Source organism: Caretta caretta, chromosome 2, assembly GCF_965140235.1.
Source record: "Caretta caretta isolate rCarCar2 chromosome 2, rCarCar1.hap1, whole genome shotgun sequence".
Classification (NCBI taxonomy): Eukaryota; Metazoa; Chordata; order Testudines; family Cheloniidae; genus Caretta; species Caretta caretta.
Genome location: NC_134207.1, coordinates 43,231,582 through 43,249,871, shown reverse-complemented (window position 1 = coordinate 43,249,871; position 18,290 = coordinate 43,231,582). Strand labels below are relative to the sequence as shown.

The following is an 18,290-nucleotide window of genomic DNA, read 5'->3' as shown; positions in this document are numbered from 1 at the left end:
AACCTGTAGGTCCAGAGATGAGCCCATGATTGCTGAACCTGTAGGTCCACAAGAGTCTGCAGCGTCTGTTTGCTGTCGGAGAAGCCCTGTTATGTCCTGATGTATCTGACTCTCCTTTTCCTTCTGGGACTCCTGGGCCTTTCTCGTGTCTACTCTTTCCTTCTCCAGGTTATCTGCAGTGTTCACCCTCCAGGCCCCTTGCTCACAATCTGATGCAGCACTGGCTTGCAGGATATCATTGAACCTGTCATTCCGAGTACTTTTCTTTCTCAGCCTTATCTCTCTCAAGCATTCTATGGGTGTGGAGTAGGAACCCCTCAAAGCTGCAATAGCAGCAGCTGCAGATAAAACACAGAGGTGCCATTGTCAATATAGTCACAATGAAAAGTGAAAGTGAAAACTGAGCAGTCCCTTCCCTTACTCCTCTGAAGTTTTAAACAAGACATGCTTATTGACATTTCTGCTTCGGAGTGCTTCTGTACAGCACCATTCATGGTGAATATGGTCTCCCAGGGGCTGAGGGAATTGCTTCATTGCATGAAACTGAGTATAGGGCAGTTGCACTGCATGCTCAGGCCATTTTCCACAGACTGTGGTGATTGTAGCTAATATCTCACTCCTGAGGGTAACACAGGCACAGAAAGCACAGCTTCTGCTGGCACCCCGAAGCTGCCGAGGCCTGTATACTGCTAGCCTGTGTACTACAGTGGTGCCTGCTGAAGTTGTTGTTGACTGACAGAGAGAAGAAGTAAGGCTGTCATACCTACAATCCTTTGGGAGAGGGTTGCAGAGTACCTCCATGAAAGTTTCATTTGAGAACTCTCAGAAGGATTCAAGGAACATCCTTGTGTACATAAACTGCTCCAGATGTGCCCGTCCCCCCCCTTGCCTAACTCTACAGGGGAATGAAAAGCAAATGACAGCTCTGTCTCTCTGTTGTACTGCTGCCTCTTCTAATATGAGTAAATTAATGAAAAGTCAATAGCTGTATCATGTTAAGTTGGGGCACCATCAGTACATCATTGTAGTGGGAAAAAACAATCACATACTTACCTGGGATTCCTTCCCCTGCATACGGCTCACCCATGCTTGACTGCTAAGAGTGACTGGACTGTGGTGGAGTCTCAGACAGGTCCAGGCCCCCTGTCGCATATCCCCCATCTTTCTCTTCCTTGTCCTCGCTTTGGCACGGTGACAGGTTGACTTATTTATAGACTTTTCAGATTTAGATTTAGATTTTTTTTGTAATTTTGACAGAGAGCAGTGTTTGTTTTTTAAGTATTTTTTTTTCAGTTATCTATCTCAATTTTCTGCAACAGAAAATTGTAGTGGGGGGGCAGACAATATTTAATGACAGTAGACATTGATATTCAGAAAATTAAAGCTTAACCATTAAAATGCAAGTTGTCAACATCACATGTCGATATACAAAGTAAATGTACTTAAACAGATAAATTCTCAAGCAGCATTTTTCTTTGTGTACCTGTACATTTCTATTATCGATATAAATATTTTTGTCAGTTTGTGTATGTGGTGAAATCGATATTTACCAATAAAAATCAAATCCTTCCGAGTTTACCTATATAGCAGAAACTTGCCATGCTGTGGAAGCCTCTCTTGCGTTTCCTCTCTTTTCCCCGCTCCCCCTCATGCATACACAAAAGAGGGGGTGTGGAACTAGAGTTGTAGAGCAGACTAGGAGGTAAGATCTTTGCAATTAATTCTTCAAACCCTTCCACCTACTGCTATGAAAAGGGAGTTGATCCAGTTTTTACGCTGGAGTGATTGCTTTGTATGGCCACTGCTGGGAAACTGGAGAACTGCCATGGGCGAATTCCTCCAGTGAGGTGGAAGTAGGTTATCTTCTCCCAGATAGCTGCATTATCTAGTTTGGTCCTTGCTTTGTTCTTCTTTGGCTGACCTCAGCTATAAGCCAAGAAAGAGCACAACCCCTTCCAACTGCACATCAGTCTGTAAAGTTAACCTTTTCGGTGTCACTTTTTTATATATGGCAGTCAAGATTGCTGTAGTCACTCTTCTCCTGAAAACAGATTAACAATGCAAATGTCCAATGAAGTACTACACAGTAACTGTGCAGGCAATTTCTTCTCTGACATAAGAACGACCTTACTGGGTCAGACCAGGGTCCATCTAGCCCAGTATCCTGTCTTCCGACAGGGGCCAATTCCAGGTGCTACAGAGGGAATCAACAGAAAAGGTAAATGATCAAGTGATCTATCCCCTGTCACCCATTCCCAGCTTCTGGCAAACAGGCTACGGATGCCATCAGTATCTGTCCTGGCTAATAGCCATTGATGGACCTATCCTCCATGAACTTATCTAGTTCTTTTTTGAATTCTGTTATAGTCTTGACTTTCACAACATCCTCTGGCAAGGAGTTCCACCGGTTAACTGTGTATTGTGTGGAAAAGTACTTCCTTTTGTTTGTTTTAAACTGCCTAATAATTTCATTTGGTGATCCCTAGTTCTTGTGTGATGAGGAGTAAATAACACTTCCTTATTTACTTTCTCCACACCAGTCATGATTTTATAGACCTCAATCATATCCGCCCTTAGTCATCTCTTTTCCAAAATGAAAAGTCCAGTCTTATTAATCTCTTCTCATATATCAGATGTTCCGTACACCTAATCATTTTTGTTGCCCTTTTCTGAAACTTTTCCAATTCTAATATATTTTTTGAGATGCGCTGACCACATCTCCATGCAGTATTCAAGACGTGAGCGTACCATGGATTTATATAGAGGCAATATGATATTTCCTGGCTTATTATCTATCCCTTTCTTAATGATTCCCAACATTCTGCTCTAGAATTGTTAATTGTAGAGTTCAGAGCCCAGGAGGACCACAGGTTTGTGAAAACTGTTTTGAGCTGAATCTGACTTCTGTATATGGAACTTACTTGCTGAACTAGTTCCTTTTTCTGCAGCAGAGGTTACTTTACTTCACAGTTAGTTATTTTTAAAGGGTATGCTTATATTTAAGGCTAAGATTTTTGCCATGGATATTTCTAGTAAAAAGTCAGGGACAGGTCATGGGCTTCCACTTTATCAACCATGACCTGTCCCTGACTTTATTGCTAAAAATATCCATGACAAAATGGGAAGTCGCTGGGCAGTATGGGGCCGGCTGGGAGCTCTGGTGTCCCCCTCTACCTGCAGCTCTGAGCTGCAGGATCCCCTGCCAACCGCAGCGACCGAGAGCTGCAGGGGGCCCAGCCAGTAACGGCGGGGTCCCCTGACGACCGCAGCAGCTGGAGTCTGTAGGCATCCTCCCACCACAAGTACCCCGCAGCTCCTGGCTCCCCCGGGAGGCAGCGAGACAATGCAGCTCCAAGCTGCGTGCTGAAGTCACTGAGGTCTTTGGAAGTTGTGGATTCCATGACCTCTATGACAAAATCGGAGCCTTACTTATAGTTAGTTCAGTCGACCTGAATTATGTTGCCATTGGTCAGTGGATTTTTGGCTGAGCAAAGCAAGGTCTTGCACTCAACTTGATGGTATTTCTTAGTCATAGAATCATAGAATCTCAGGGTTGGAAGGGACCCCTGAAGGTCATCTAGTCCAACCCCCTGCTCGAAGCAGGACCAATTCCCAGTTAAATCATCCCAGCCAGGGCTTTGTCAAGCCTGACCTTAAAAACCTCTAAGGAAGGAGATTCTACCACCTCCCTAGGTAACGCATTCCAGTGTTTCACCACCCTCTTAGTGAAAAAGTTTTTCCTAATATCCAATCTAAACCTCCCCCACTGCAACTTGAGACCATTACTCCTCGTTCTGTCATCTGCTACCATTGAGAACAGTCTAGAGCCATCCTCTTTGGAACCCCCTTTCAGGTAGTTGAAAGCAGCTATCAAATCCCCCCTCATTCTTCTCTTCTGCAGACTAAACAATCCCAGTTCCCTCAGCCTCTCCTCATAAGTCAAGTGTTTCAGACCCCTAATCATTTTTGTTGCCCTTCGCTGGACTCTCTCCAATTTATCCACATCCTTCTTGTAGTGTGGGGCCCAAAACTGGACACAGTACTCCAGATGAGGCCTCACCAATGTCGAATAGAGGGGAACGATCACGTCCCTCGATCTGCTCACTATGCCCCTACTTACACATCCCAAAATGCCATTGGCCTTCTTGGCAACAAGGGCACACTGCTGACTCATATCCAGCTTCTCGTCCACTGTCACCCCTAGGTCCTTTTCCGCAGAACTGCTGCCGAGCCATTCGTCCCTAGTCTGTAGCGGTGCATTGGGTTCTTCCGTCCTAAGTGCAGGACCCTGCACTTATCCTTATTGAACCTCATCAGATTTCTTTTGGCCCAATCCTCCAATTTGTCTAGGTCCTTCTGTATCCTATCCCTCCCCTCCAGCGTATCTACCACTCCTCCCAGTTTAGTATCGTCCGCAAATTTGCTGAGAGTGCAATCCACACCATCCTCCAGATCATTTATGAAGATATTGAACAAAACCGGCCCCAGGACCGACCCTTGGGGCACTCCACTTGATACCGGCTGCCAACTAGACACGGAGCCATTGATCACTACCCGTTGAGCCCGACAATCTAGCCAGCTTTCTACCCACCTTATAGTGCATTCATCCAGCCCGTACTTCCTTAACTTGCTGACAAGAATACTGTGGGAGACCGTGTCAAAAGCTTTGCTAAAGTCAAGAAACAATACATCCACTGCTTTCCCTTCATCCACAGAACCAGTAGTCTCATCATAAAAGGCGATTAGATTAGTCAGGCATGACCTTCCCTTGGTGAATCCATGCTGGCTGTTCCTGATCACCTTCCTCTCATGCAAGTGCTTCAGGATTGATTCTTTGAGGACCTGCTCCATGATTTTTCCAGGGACTGAGGTGAGGCTGACTGGCCTGTAGTTCCCAGGATCCTCCTTCTTCCCTTTTTTAAAGATTGGCACTACATTAGCCTTTTTCCAGTCATCTGGGACTTCCCCGGTTCACCACGAGTTTTCAAAGATAATGGCCAATGGCTCTGCAATCACAGCCGCCAATTCCTTCAGCACTCTTGGATGCAACTCGTCTGGCCCCATGGACTTGTGCACATCCAGCTTTTCTAAATAGTCCCTAACCACCTCTTTCTCCACAGAGGGCTGGCCATCTCTTCCCCATTTTGTGATGCCCAGCGCAGCAGTCTGGGAGCTGACCTTGTTAGTGAAGACAGAGGCAAAAAAAGCATTGAGTACATTAGCTTTTTCCACATCCTCTGTCACTAGGTTGCCTCCCTCATTCAGTAAGGGGCCCACACTTTCCTTGGCTTTCTTCTTGTTGCCAACGTACCTGAAGAAACTCTTCTTGTTACTCTTGACATCTCTCTCTAGCTGCAGCTCCAGGTGAGATTTGGCCCTCCTGATTTCATTCCTACATGCCCGAGCAATATTTTTATACTCTTCCCTGGTCATATGTCCAACCTTACACTTCTTGTAAGCTTCTTTTTTATGTTTAAGATCCGCTAGGATTTCACTATTAAGCCAAGCTGGTCGCCTGCCATATTTACTATTCTTTCGACTCATCGGGATGGTTTGTCCCTGTAACCTCAACAGGGATTCCTTGAAATACAGCCAGCTCTCCTGGACTCCTTTCCCCTTCAAGTTAGTCCCCCAGGGGATCCTGGCCATCCGTTCCCTGAGGGAGTCGAAGTCTGCTTTCCTGAAGCACACACTAACTTTTGAATGCTAGTCACACACTAACTTTTGAATGCTGCATCCAATCAATGCCAAAGTTTTTGGCAATGTTCTGGGCAGCACCCTATTCATTTTTTGGAGGGAGTGGGGTGCAAATTAGAAAGCAGAGAAGGGGAAAAGGGTGGACAGGGCCCTGGCATCTGGTTTTCAGATCCAGCAGTTTCAGCCACCTCTGTAGTTGTCTGTTGATCAAGAACTAGTTGAGGGCATCCATTAACGTTTTCCAGCATGACAATACCCATTCTAAGCTCTTCCCATATTTCCAATACCTTTTAAAAATGCTGACACACATGATGACTTATCTCTCAAACAGAAGTCGGGGGGAGGGGGAGGTGGCGGCAATGGGCTTGGAGGTATGCAGAGAAGCACGAACAGCCCATGGTATGGAGGGAAGGGTGAATGCGAAACAGAGTCCTTGGCATGGGTAGGCTGGGTTGCAGGAAATGCCAGAAATACAGAGAGGTGGAAGGTTGACGTTCAGGGAGCTTATTGGGGGGAATGGAGGAGTGCAAGAAGCTTCTGGTGTGTGCAGTATACTTGGTCTACAAAAGCAACCAAGTGTGTGACCCTCTAGTGTACTATGTTTTTTTTTAAATCTTATTTGTTCACCAATGTACTATGTGATGGGTGTATCTTATAAATAAAAAAAAAAAAATCTACAAACCTAGCAATCTTCTCTTCTAGCATCAGCAAGTGTCAATATTGGCCAGCTGGAACATCAGCTTATATTATCGGTGGATCCCTGGAGGATTCGCCAGATTTTAATTGAGTTGCATGGCATGACGTCAGAACGCCAATTCTGGACAATTTCTAGCAAGGTAAAGTATTTCTCATAGAATAGCTGAGTATGTGCAGTAGAGACTCAAAGTTACGAACACCTGAGTTAAGAACTGACCAGTCAACCACACACCTCCGTTTGGGACCGGAAGTATACAATCAGGCAGCAGCAGAGATGGGGGTGGGGAAAGCCAGTACAGTACTGTGTTAAACATAAACTACTAAAAAAAGGGGGGGGGGGGGCGGGGGGAACGCAGCATTTTTCTTCTCCATAGTAAAGTTTCAAAGTTGTATAAAGTCAATATTCAGTTGTAGACTTTTTTGAAAGAACAAACATAACGTTTGGTCAGAGTTATGAACAACCTCCATTCGTGAGGTGTTTGTAACTCTGAGGTTCTACTGTAGTTGCATACAGTAAACTCCTTTCACTTTGAGAATGTGATGCAGTAATTGGAGAAGAGATTGACTGTCATGACTCCTGGATTCTGATTTTTTTTTTTCCTCCTTTTCTGACTTTCTGTGACACCTTAGGTAACTTGCTAACTTCTGTTTCGTTCCCTGTCTGTATAATGGAATGATGATGATATAGCTAAGAATTCTATATTTTTTTTGTGTGTGTTTAAAAAAAAAAAAAAAAGTTATAGATGTGTAAAGTATTGCACATCTTACTCTGATTTGCTTTTCATGTTGCTTCCTTGAGTTAGTTAAAAATTGCTTTTAAATATGAAACTGTCTGGAATACAGTCTCTGGTTCTCTTAAGTCTCTATTTATTTTTATTTTAAAATCCATACCTAAAAAAATGCTACCATTCTGCTCTTTTGACTTAAATTACTGTAATTTGCTAGTAATTGGCAAAAAAGCTGTCTTCCATTTTAAGTTGAGTAAAGACTTTTTGTTTTTGACTATTTAAATATTCAAAACATCAACAAACTAGGATACCAAGGGATTTATGTACTTTGTCTTGTGGAGCAACTAGTGTGTTTTTATTTGCATATGAACCCTGTGTAAACTTACGTTTGAAGAGTTTTTAACTGTAGTATACACATCCAGTTAATAAGAAATTTAAACTTCTATTTTGAAGAGTTAGAAATGACATGTGAGAAACTGCTCTCTTCTTTGTGTTTCACAAATTTGGTCACTAATGTTTTTACAGTGGTTTCATAGTTCAAAAAATCTGTTCCCATTCAAATATTTTATATATTTATCTCTTAGTGGGAAGTACCAAATGTTTATGGCAGTGTTATCCTAGGAATTAAAGACAACTTGACTAGAGATTTGGTCTACATCCTGATGGCAAAAGGGCTACACTGCAGTGCAATTAAGGTGAGCAAACTATATATAAATAAAGAGTTCATGGTCTTGATGTTTAATAATACAGATCATTCTCCCATAAAAATATCCTGTTTTTCAATAAGACTTGACTACTATATATATATTCTGCCATTTTTTAGTTGCTTAAGAAAAAACTGCTGTGCAGTAGGAATAGCCTAGGACATACTGATAAAAGTAGATGTATTCTTGGTGTACTAAGAACATAAACTAAATGAGGTGTATTCTTTTGTAACATACAAGTGAAAGCATAGAGTAGGGTTTGAAGTACAGGACCTGGGAGTCAAGAGATCTAGGATTATATCATGGCTGTTAACCTTAAGACCAGCTTTGTGTTTAAAGCTTGACTGTTCTAAGTGCTCTAAAATCCATATGAGCACACAAATTGCCTAAAAATGTGGTGTGTCTCATGGGGGCACTGGCTGTTGTTACTGATCCAAATTTGGGGCCTCTTGACCAAGGAGTTTGTTCCCAAGATACAGCCCCTAGGGGAAAAGCAGCTTTTCTTAAAGTTGACACATCTTGGCAATGTTTTTTGCTCACCGATAGAGATTAGAGCAGGACTCAGATCATTGAATGCCCTAGGGTTGCCCCGACGGAGTGCATGTTACATATCAACCCTTCGGGGGAAATCAGATTAAAATGTTTGAAGAAGTTTGCTTCTCCAGTTACACACGCTGATGTTCACATGCCTAAGGCATTACACTGAGCAAGTGTGCAGAGAGAAGCTATTTCGAAAACTACTTATACATCATCATGTCTGGGTTGCTCCGAGGGTATGCGACAGTCATCAAGTCTGAGCACCATGCGAGGCTCTGAGTTCAGATCCAAACCAGGGCAGAAATCTGAACTAAAAATAGCACACAGTTACTCCAGTCTGCTTCTGTCAAAGTGGGGGGAGATGTTATTTTGAGGAAATGTAATCTGAGAACAACAGAATATACAGAAGGTGCAGAAACTAGTTTCTTAAACCTATAGAAGCAAACGTGGAGTGGGAGGGTGAGGGTGATTGGAGTGGGAGAGTAGATGGGAATGGGAATTGTTTATCTCAGAGGTCTGACCCTTCTGTCTACCCCCTCCTCCCCCCATGTGAGCTGGGACCTGGGGGTCCCTGCCAACATGTGTGCGCCAGGATCTGCTATTTCCTGGTTTTCAGAATCTTGAGTTTTTCTAAATTCAGTATTCTGGAAGGACGTAACTATCACTGGGCAACCCTGATTCTTTGTTAATAAAGGTTGGTTGGTTGTTTTTTGCCATTTAATCTATTTACAACTCTGCAACAAACTTCCTATAGCAGGGTGGGCAAACTACAGCCTGTGGGCTGTGTCCGGCCCCTCAGACCTCTTAATCCAGCCCCTGGGGAGTGGGATCGGCAGCTTGCCCCACTCTGCTCACCCGGCGGGGTCGGTGGCTTGCCCAGTGCTCCAGCCGGGGAGCAGGGTCAGCAGCTTGCTGCACTCTGCCCACCCGGTGCTCCCATGTGTTCAAGCGGGACCTGCATGAGGGCACACATGTTACTGCGGCTGCACAACCCAAATGCGCCTCACATGCCATCAGCCTGGAACATGCAAGCCCATATGCCTGCTACTTGTTGCCTTAGGGTGATTCTGCTGTTTTAGTAGTGTCAATTTTCCATTGTTGAGGATAAAACAAAGAGTAGTTGGCCGGGGAGTGCCAGCTGCATTATTCACAATAATCAAAGAGGGCGTGGAAAGGGGGTAAGTTTGTTTTAATTATTGTAATACGTTATGATATATTTATAAAAGTAAGATTTTGTTTATTTCCACTAAAATGTATCTTTATTAAATAATGTTTATTTGAATATCTCTGAATTGTTAATTTCGTGAGCATTCATGGCCTGCCATGCAATTGCCATACCCAGATGTGGCCAAAAAGTTTGCCCACCCCTGTTCTATAGTCTGGGCTTGTCACTTAACATCTCTGTGCCTTAGTTCCCCAACAATAAACTGGGCATAATACTGAACTCGCTGAAGTGTTGTGGGGCTAAATTCATTAAGGTGGAGTTTTTGCTTAGGACACATTAATGATTAACACTGTAATTTATCTAAATTTGGAAAAGACTTCTTGCGACTAGCTAACACTTGTGCTGATTCTTTTGAATGAATATTCAGCATGTGAAACCCTGTTTCTTTGCCTCACAGTTCCTGGTTAATGAACTATAGGATGAAACTATAACCATTTTATAACTAGAAAACTCCAGAATGTGTCTTGAGTCTTCTGACTTTTCCTTTTATAGTATGTTTTTCTTATGAACCTTTTTATTTTGCTTGAAGAATTTGGGATTATAGAACCCCTGCATCTTTCAGGAATTGATAACATTTACAGTGATATATTTGGCTCAATCTGAAATTTACTTACTTTTATTCAAAGATTTGGGCTTGATCCTGAAAGGTAGCAAGAACCCACAACTCCCATTACATAGGTGCCAAGACTTGAAGTAATCCAGAATAGGTTAAAACAATGTTCCAACACTTTTCTTCTTCTTATAATTCAACCAAAGTAGTGGTGTCACTTTCACACATGCTGTGCTTTATTACAGGATTTTGTCCATGCAAAGCAGCTTTTTGCTGCTTGCCTGGAGCTTGTGACGGAGTTTTCTCCAAAGCTGCGCCAGGTCATGCTGAATGAGATGCTGCTCTTAGATATTTACACTCACGAAGCAGGAGCAGGGGTTTCTGGAGAACGTCCTCCTTCTGATTTGATCAGCAGAGTCAGAGGATATTTGGAAATGAGGGTACCTGGTAAGAATGTAGCTGACCGATCTCTTAGGAAAGATACAGTAAAATGCAAAGGTGGTAACAGATTTGCAAAAACGAGAACATTCAGGGTTCTGTGAGCTTCAGTGCTTAGGTTATAACCAGGAACAATAACGAAAAGTAGTAAGGTATTAAATAAATATATTTTTAGTTGTCTTAGTGAGTGTTAGCATCTTGAAGTGAGCTAGCTTTCCATGGACTGCACTTTGCCAATTTCCTTTAAATAGAGCTCGACAAATCACTGGTTTTTGTTCTCTGGCAACTTAAGGGGGAAAAAATTGGTTTGACCCAAACTGAAACATATATTTTTTGCATGCTGTTTGTTGTAGCCATTTTGGTCCCAGGATATTAGAGACACAAGGTGGGTGAGGTAGTTGCTGGTGAGAGAGGCTAGCTTTTAAGCTTACACAGCTCTTTATCAGGTGACCTGTGTAAGCTCAAAAGCTTGTCTCTCACCAACAGAAGTTGGTCCAATAAAAGATATTACCTCACCCACCTTATCTCACTGAAATCATTTGGAATTTTTGGCAAGTCAAAAAAACAACCACCACCTTTTGTTTTGGATTGAACAAGTTTGTTTCCAGACTTTTTAATCTTTTTTTTTTTTTTTAATAAAAGCAAAGTAAGTGATGGGCTTTATGTATGGAGGAGATGGTGGTCCTCTTTATACCCAGTAGCCCAGTGATTAGGACACAGTTGCAATGTGGGAAACCCACATTTGAATCTCTACTCTGAAGCAGGAGTTTAAATCCAGGTCTCTCCCCTCCCAGCTGAGTTCTATAACCACTGCTATAGGGGGTATTCTGGGGTGGATCTCTCAGTCCCTCCTGTTTGAAGATGTTCTGCTTCATGTAAAAAATTAAACACTGGATCATGGATTTGGATGCGGGAGAGCCAAGTTCCAAGAGAGTGCCCTAATGACCAGGCTGGAGAGTCATTCTGTGTGTGTGTGTGTGTCTCTCTCTCTCTCTCTGATGATTGTTCATTGGTATTTTAACAAATACTGTTTTGGAAGCTGGATACTGCAACTTCTGTTTACAATCTTCTAAATGCTATGGCCTGCTTTTCATAAGCATGGAACACCTAAAGCTATGAGATAAGTTAATGGAAGCTGCTGATGCCCATCTCCTCTAAAAATTAGGCCCCCTCTGTATCCATCTACCATGTTTGCTACTATAAAATATAAGAAGCTGAAATGCTTTGATTGTGGGGATATATATGTTTGGTACAGTGTAGGTCTAACCACACAACTCCTGGTCTTAATTGAAATTATTTCCAGATCTTCCCAGCTGTTTGACATGTTCATAAATGCTAGTGTTTCATGGGGGGAAAAAACTGATGATCTAATATTAGCTGATGAGCTCAACATTCTTTAAAAATCTCTTCTAGATATTCCTCTTCGACAAGTTGTAGCAGAGGAATGTGTTGCCTTCATGTTAAACTGGCGGGAGAATGAATACTTAACTATGCAAGTTCCTTTACTTCTGGTTCAGACTAATCCTTATGTGAAGGTAATGGATGTTCAGACTGAAAAGGGCAAGATGCCATACTATGCCTCTTTTCTTTTTCTTTTCAAGGCTCCAGTACTTCTGAAGGCATGTGTCATTCTTCATTGTTTCTGTCAAGTTTAATTCTAACTGCAGTAATGAGTGGGAATAGGTCTTCCAAAGAACCAAATACTGTGTAGCAAAACTAAGCACTGTTGGTTGAAATTCAGTAATATCCATAAATAAGGTTGATTTTTGTCTCTGGATTCCATCTGTACTACAAGAGTAACTGAGACAGGAGATGTGGCTTACACCACCTTTGTCCGCTGACCTGGCAGCAGTCTTGTTTCATCAGTATCTTGCACAGGAGGGACATAAACAGTAATGAGTAACCTACCTATACCAAATATTGAAACAGTGCTGTGAATGGGTTCCCTGCCTCAATTATATTTGGGACATGAATTATTTCAGTAGGAGATTTAGGTGTGAAAGGGATTAAAGATTGGGCCTTAAGTGTATTGTGTTCATACATTTTCCTAATAAACTTCAGTGGTTTGCAATTTCCAACTCATTACTGACTGTATGTTAAATATTACTGTGGCATTCAGACACCTATCATTTTGGAGTTCTACTTTTCAAAAATATTTGTTTTTTTGTGGCAATATTATGATTACTCATCAGATTATTATGTTACAGCAAAATACACACAAACATTGTTTTACGTGGTGAAAAATCTTCTGATCCACTCAATCTGCTTTGCAGTTACGGTTGATATTTTTAACCTTTTTATATTCATATTTTGCTTGCTAGAATGGATATATAAATGCAGCCCTTCGTTTTGCAGTGTTACTTGAATTCTGATTGGATCAAGAATGGAGCACTGTTTTCTTGGACCTGTTGTGGTTTCCGTACGCTGCATCTTTATATTAAAAATAAATATATCTGCAGTTTGCTCCCTTTTAGGAAAATTAGTTGCATTAATTTGCAAGCTCCTCAAGCTCCTGGTTAGATGGCCTGTATCACAGAGTAGTCATCCCTGCCACTGTGGTATGAAATAGCCTATTTAGACCTGTCATAAATATAAAGGGAAGGGTAAACCCCTTTAAAATCCCTCCTGGCCAGAGGAAAATCCTCTCACCTGTAAAGGGTTAAGAAGCTAAAGGTAACCTCGCTGGCACCTGACCAAAATGACCAATGAGGAGACAAGATACTTTCAAAAGCTGGGAGGAGGGAGAGAAACAAACGGTCGGTGTGTCTGTCTATATGCTGGTTTCTGCCGGGGATAGACCAGGAATGGAGTCTTAGAACTTTTAGTAAGTAATCTAGCTAGGTATGTGTTAGATTATGATTTCTTTAAATGGCTGAGAAAAGAACTGTGCTGAATAGAATGACTATTCCTGTCTGTGTGTCTTTTTTGTAACTTAAGGTTTTGCCTAGAGGGATTCTCTATGTTTTGAATCTAATTACCCTGTAAGGTATCTACCATCCTGATTTTACAGAGGTGATTTCTTTACTTCTATTTCTATTAAAAGTCTTCTTGTAAGAAAACTGAATGCTTTTTCATTGTTCTCAGATCCAAGAGTTTGGGTCTGTGGTCACCTATGCAAATTGGTGAGGATTTTTACCGAACCTTTCCCAGGAAGTGGGGTGCAAGGGTTGGGAGGATTTTGGGGGGAAAGACATGTCCAAACTACGTTTCCCAGTAAACCCAGTTAGTTTGGTGGTGGCAGTGGATATTCCAAGGACAAAGGATAAAATTAATTTGTACCTTGGGGAAGTTTTAACCTAAGCTGGTAAAAGTAAGCTTAGGAGGTTTTCATGCAGGTCCCCACATCTGTACCGTAGAGTTCAGAGTGGGGGAAGAACCTTGACAAGACCAATAATCCCTTTTATCCCTTGTAAATATGCAGAAAAGCTCTAGCCATTGTATTTTTGCTGTTTTGTTTTGCTTAGTTGGGGCAACTTTTGGCTGCTACATGCAAAGAACTTCCAGGCCCCAAAGAAAGTAGACGGACAGCTAAAGACCTTTGGGAAGTTGTTGTGCAGATCTGCAGTGTATCCAACCAGCACAAGCGAGGGAATGATGGCAGAGTGAGTTTAATAAAACATAGAGAGTCTACATTAGGCATTATGTACAGGTATGTGTCCAAGAATTATTTAATAAAATCAATCTTTGAATTCTAAATTTGGCCTTGTCTTCATTCAGGAATTGCCCTGTTTCAGCAATCAGTGGCCAGCAACTGGCATAGCTACAACAGGCTGGGTGTTTTTACCAAAGAGCATTCAGTGCAAATCCCACCTGCCCTTGCCTACCCTTAGGGGTTGGCATTGATACAGTGACACTGATTGTTGAACAAGGCTATTCCCAAAAGTGGACAAGGCCTTTGAATATTTAAGGTGAAATCCTGAGTCCACTGAAGTCAATGAAAAAAATTCCTATTGACTTCAGTGGGACAATGATTTCACCTTTAATATCTAAGACTCTTCTAATTTTATTTGATTAACCCAGAGGCACCCACACTGCGTCCAACTGAGAGCCATTTGCAGCTTGTCTGTAGCCAATGTCTCCAGGCCTCTGCCCAGATTAGTGATGTGGTCCACGCTAGATCTCTGGTCTTCACAGGCCAGCGCTCAGAACTAAATCGTTCACAGGGCTTTGTTTAAGAGTAAAACTTTATGGGCCATACTTTAGTCATCCTTGTGCTGATCTGGTTAATATGTATCTAAAACCAGGCTGCTTTGTCTTTCAGTACTATGTGATTGGCTGGAGGAGAGGGTACACAGGCTTGCTTTTTATTTTCTTGTGATTTACATATTTTCTGAAGCAAAAGGGAGCCAAGGCCTAGGTGTACACTGAGATATTGAACCTGTTACGACTCCTCCGGTTCAAACAATAAAAGGTGATAACCTTGTCTTGATATGATAATTATTTAGAATTTGTTGGTAAAGGATCCATCTCTTGCTTTAAATGTGTGATGGTGAGAATTTCTATGTCCAGCAGTATTAGCAACTGCATATACAGGTAAAAAGAGCTAAGGTGTACCTTTGCATATTAGTCTTTGGCTCACTGCTTTGATCCCAGCCTGTAGAATTATGAAAAAGTTGAGTAGTTCGCACAGTAACTGACTGTGGCCCCTACTGCCGTGCATTAAAAGTTCTCTTCATGTGATTGTATATGTCCATTCCACTTCAGGTGTCTGCACACCAGTACACTGGCGCTGGCGAACCTTTTCGCATAGCAGTGTTCATCAGGGCAGTGCATGTGCTTTCTGCACACTCGTGCTGCTAGTCGATGGTATAATAGTCAAAGCTACCCTGACCCTCCCTCAGTTCCTTCTTATTCCCCTTGGTCAGCAGTTGTCGCACACGTGAGCTCTTCTTCTTGCCTATCTCTCTAGATCCCCTCTAAAGAAATAATTTCTTGAGCAAAATTCTTTAGCTTAATTAATTTAATTAGTTTGTAGTGATTATACATTATTTCCCCCCCTTGAGCTTCAGCTTGATACCGGGACATGCCAAAGTCCCCAGTGTTCAAACGCCATTCAGTCCATGCCAGTTAACAATCCCCACTGCAGCTTCTTAAAGTAATTAGGAGACCGTCACATTAGGCACAAGCGCCCTGTATGAAAAGTTGAAAAATTGGAGAGAGTTCAGAGGAGCCATTAGAGTGATTATAATGATAGACTAAAGGCACTCAATTTATTTAGCTTAACAGAGGGATGGTTAATGGGTGACTTGATTACAGTCTGAAATACCTCCATGGGCAACAGATATTTAATAGTGGATTCTTCAATCTAGCTGACAAAGGTATAACATGATTTAATGGCTGGAAGCTGAAACTGACAAATTCAGACTGGAAATAAGATCTAATTTTATACCAGTTAGAGTGATTAACCTTTAAAACAATTTATCAAGAGTTGTGGATTCTTCACTCACAATTTTTAAATCAAGATTGGATGTTTTCCTAAAAGATGTGCTTTAGCAATTATTTATGGGAAATTCTATGACCATATGTCCAGTTTTGTCCGGGACAGTCCCTTTTTTTTTTAGCCCTGTCCCGCCGTCCTGCATTTGTCCTATTTGCTCTTGCCAACTTGATCAGTGTGCACTAGGGAGCTTTAATGCACAGCAGTGGGGTCCACATAGGAAGTTAGTGTGTGGTACAGTATGTGCTGTAGATTTACACCCCAGCTTGCTGTGCACTATTTCATCTCTAAAGTAAACAGTCCCTAAGGCTCCCTCATGCTCCCTATGTATTAAGCAATGGACTATGCTAAAATAAAAACAAAGGACAAATCAATTTTAAAAATATTGTTCTTGGTGTAACACTTAAAATGGAACAGTCCAACGTCCGTAATGGAATAAATAAAAAGAACAATGATGAGCATTCCTCCTTAATGCTCCCTGTATATATGCAAAACTGGAATTAAGAATATTTCAATAGTACTACTGTATTATTTCTGATGGACAAATGTTTCTATGCACTTTCAATTGTGTTTGATACCTTACACATGTAACATGTATCTCTTATTTAGGAATGAATTACTCTCTTTTATCAAAAAGTTACGGGTAAGTTTTATGTTGCAGAATTTAACATCTATTGTTTTGTTATTGACACTTTCCTTTGGCATAATATTTCATGGACCATGTTACCTATTACTTCAGAAAAGGTTGAGTGTTGTGTTATGTAAATATTATTTTTGTGTGTCAGATTATATAATTGGGAATTTATCTAAATAACCATACAAACAATGGTTTGCTGAATAGGTTGCTTAAAATTCCACTAGCTTCTGATAGCAGAGTCTTATTAAGCTAATGATCATAGAATGAAGTAGATAAACTTTAATAAATAGACAATAACCATAAAACCAACGTTCACTTAAAGATGACATCACTGACTTTGTCTACAATTAGGAATTCAGATTAAATTGTCTGTCTTTTCTGTTCAAACTGACCCGTTCCCTATTACCTTAAAGTCCAGTGTGGACTGTATTTTATACACCTCTCCCCCAATCTAAATACTTCCAAAGGGAAGACCAACAACTGCTATTTCAATCACAAGAAACACATGCACAAGTCAGAAAGTAATGTATTAAGTAATGTATTTTTTTTTTTTATTTGTAGAGTATTATAGTACACATTGCACTTTAGAGCCAGAAGACAGCCAGGAGGGGAATAAATATGCACAGTGGCCTAAAATAAGTACCACTTATTTAACATCTTCCTGAGTAGTTTATTAAGAGACTGTCTTTTAGGGCTTGTCTACACAGGGAGCTATTCCTGATTTGCTCCATGTGCTGGATGCTCTTCTTCTGAATTAGTTTAATTCATTTTGGAAATGGATTAAGCTAATTGAGAATAAGGCACTCTTATTGTGGAATAAGAGCAACCACGCATGGAGCTAATCAGGAATAGTTAATCTGATTTAAATTCACACTATTCCTTATCCTAGATTAATCTCCATGGGTAAATAAGTCTTTATACAACTATTATGAGTCAGTTTTCTTTGTTGCAAAAGTCCTTGTAAAATTGTCTTAAACCCATTGAGGGATACACCTGCCCTGGAAGAAATAACACTGATATGTGTTGGCTATCCCTGATGTTGAGAAGAGAGAAAATGGGCTACTGTGTAATCTTTTTTTTTTTGTTTGTTTTCCTTCCATCATAGGAACCACTGGTTTTGACTACAATATTATCCCTGTTTGTTAAGCTTCATAATGTTCGGGTCAGTACAGTGCCATCATTATCATCCTTCCTTTTTTGAATTGCATATTTGCTTCTGTAACTCCTATTTTAATGTCTTTCTCCTCTTAGGAAGACATTGTGAATGATATTGCAGCAGAGCATATTTCTATTTGGCCATCAACTATTCCCAAGTAAGATAACTACTAATATAAAGTACTGTTTGGTAAATCTTATATGGGGTGTTTAATTTTTTTTAGCAAAATGACTTCATTCTTAAACTAGATCTGAAATCAGCTTGTTTGTTTCAATATAGTGATTGACATTACAAAACTGCCTCTTTCTTTAGCCTTCAGTCAGTGGATTTTGAAGCTGTAGCTGTTACCGTAAAAGAGCTGGTCAGTTATGCCCTGACTATAAACTCAAACAACCACTTCTGGTTAATTATCCAGGCAGATATTTATTTTGGTAAGTGAAACCGACATCTGTTAGGGGGGGGAGGGTGTGTGTGTGTGTGTGTGC

General features: G+C 41.2%; 1 protein-coding gene across 3 annotated transcripts in view; it reads left to right on the top strand.

Moving 5' to 3' along the window:
* INTS8 (integrator complex subunit 8) overlaps window positions 1–18,290 on the top strand; it is a 75,717-nt gene that overhangs the window by 38,486 nt on the left and 18,941 nt on the right. For 2 of the 3 annotated variants that reach the window (XM_048841249.2, XM_048841253.2), the window contains exons 13-21: window positions 6,400–6,533; window positions 7,706–7,816; window positions 10,383–10,584; window positions 11,989–12,110; window positions 14,040–14,224; window positions 16,622–16,655; window positions 17,755–17,811; window positions 17,901–17,962; window positions 18,118–18,236. In XM_048841249.2, coding sequence (XP_048697206.1) covers window positions 6,400–6,533; window positions 7,706–7,816; window positions 10,383–10,584; window positions 11,989–12,110; window positions 14,040–14,224; window positions 16,622–16,655; window positions 17,755–17,811; window positions 17,901–17,962; window positions 18,118–18,236 — 1,026 coding nt within the window. The remainder of the gene's footprint in view (window positions 1–6,399; window positions 6,534–7,705; window positions 7,817–10,382; window positions 10,585–11,988; window positions 12,111–14,039; window positions 14,225–16,621; window positions 16,656–17,754; window positions 17,812–17,900; window positions 17,963–18,117; window positions 18,237–18,290) is intronic. The other variant, XM_048841250.2, reaches the window with a different exon arrangement.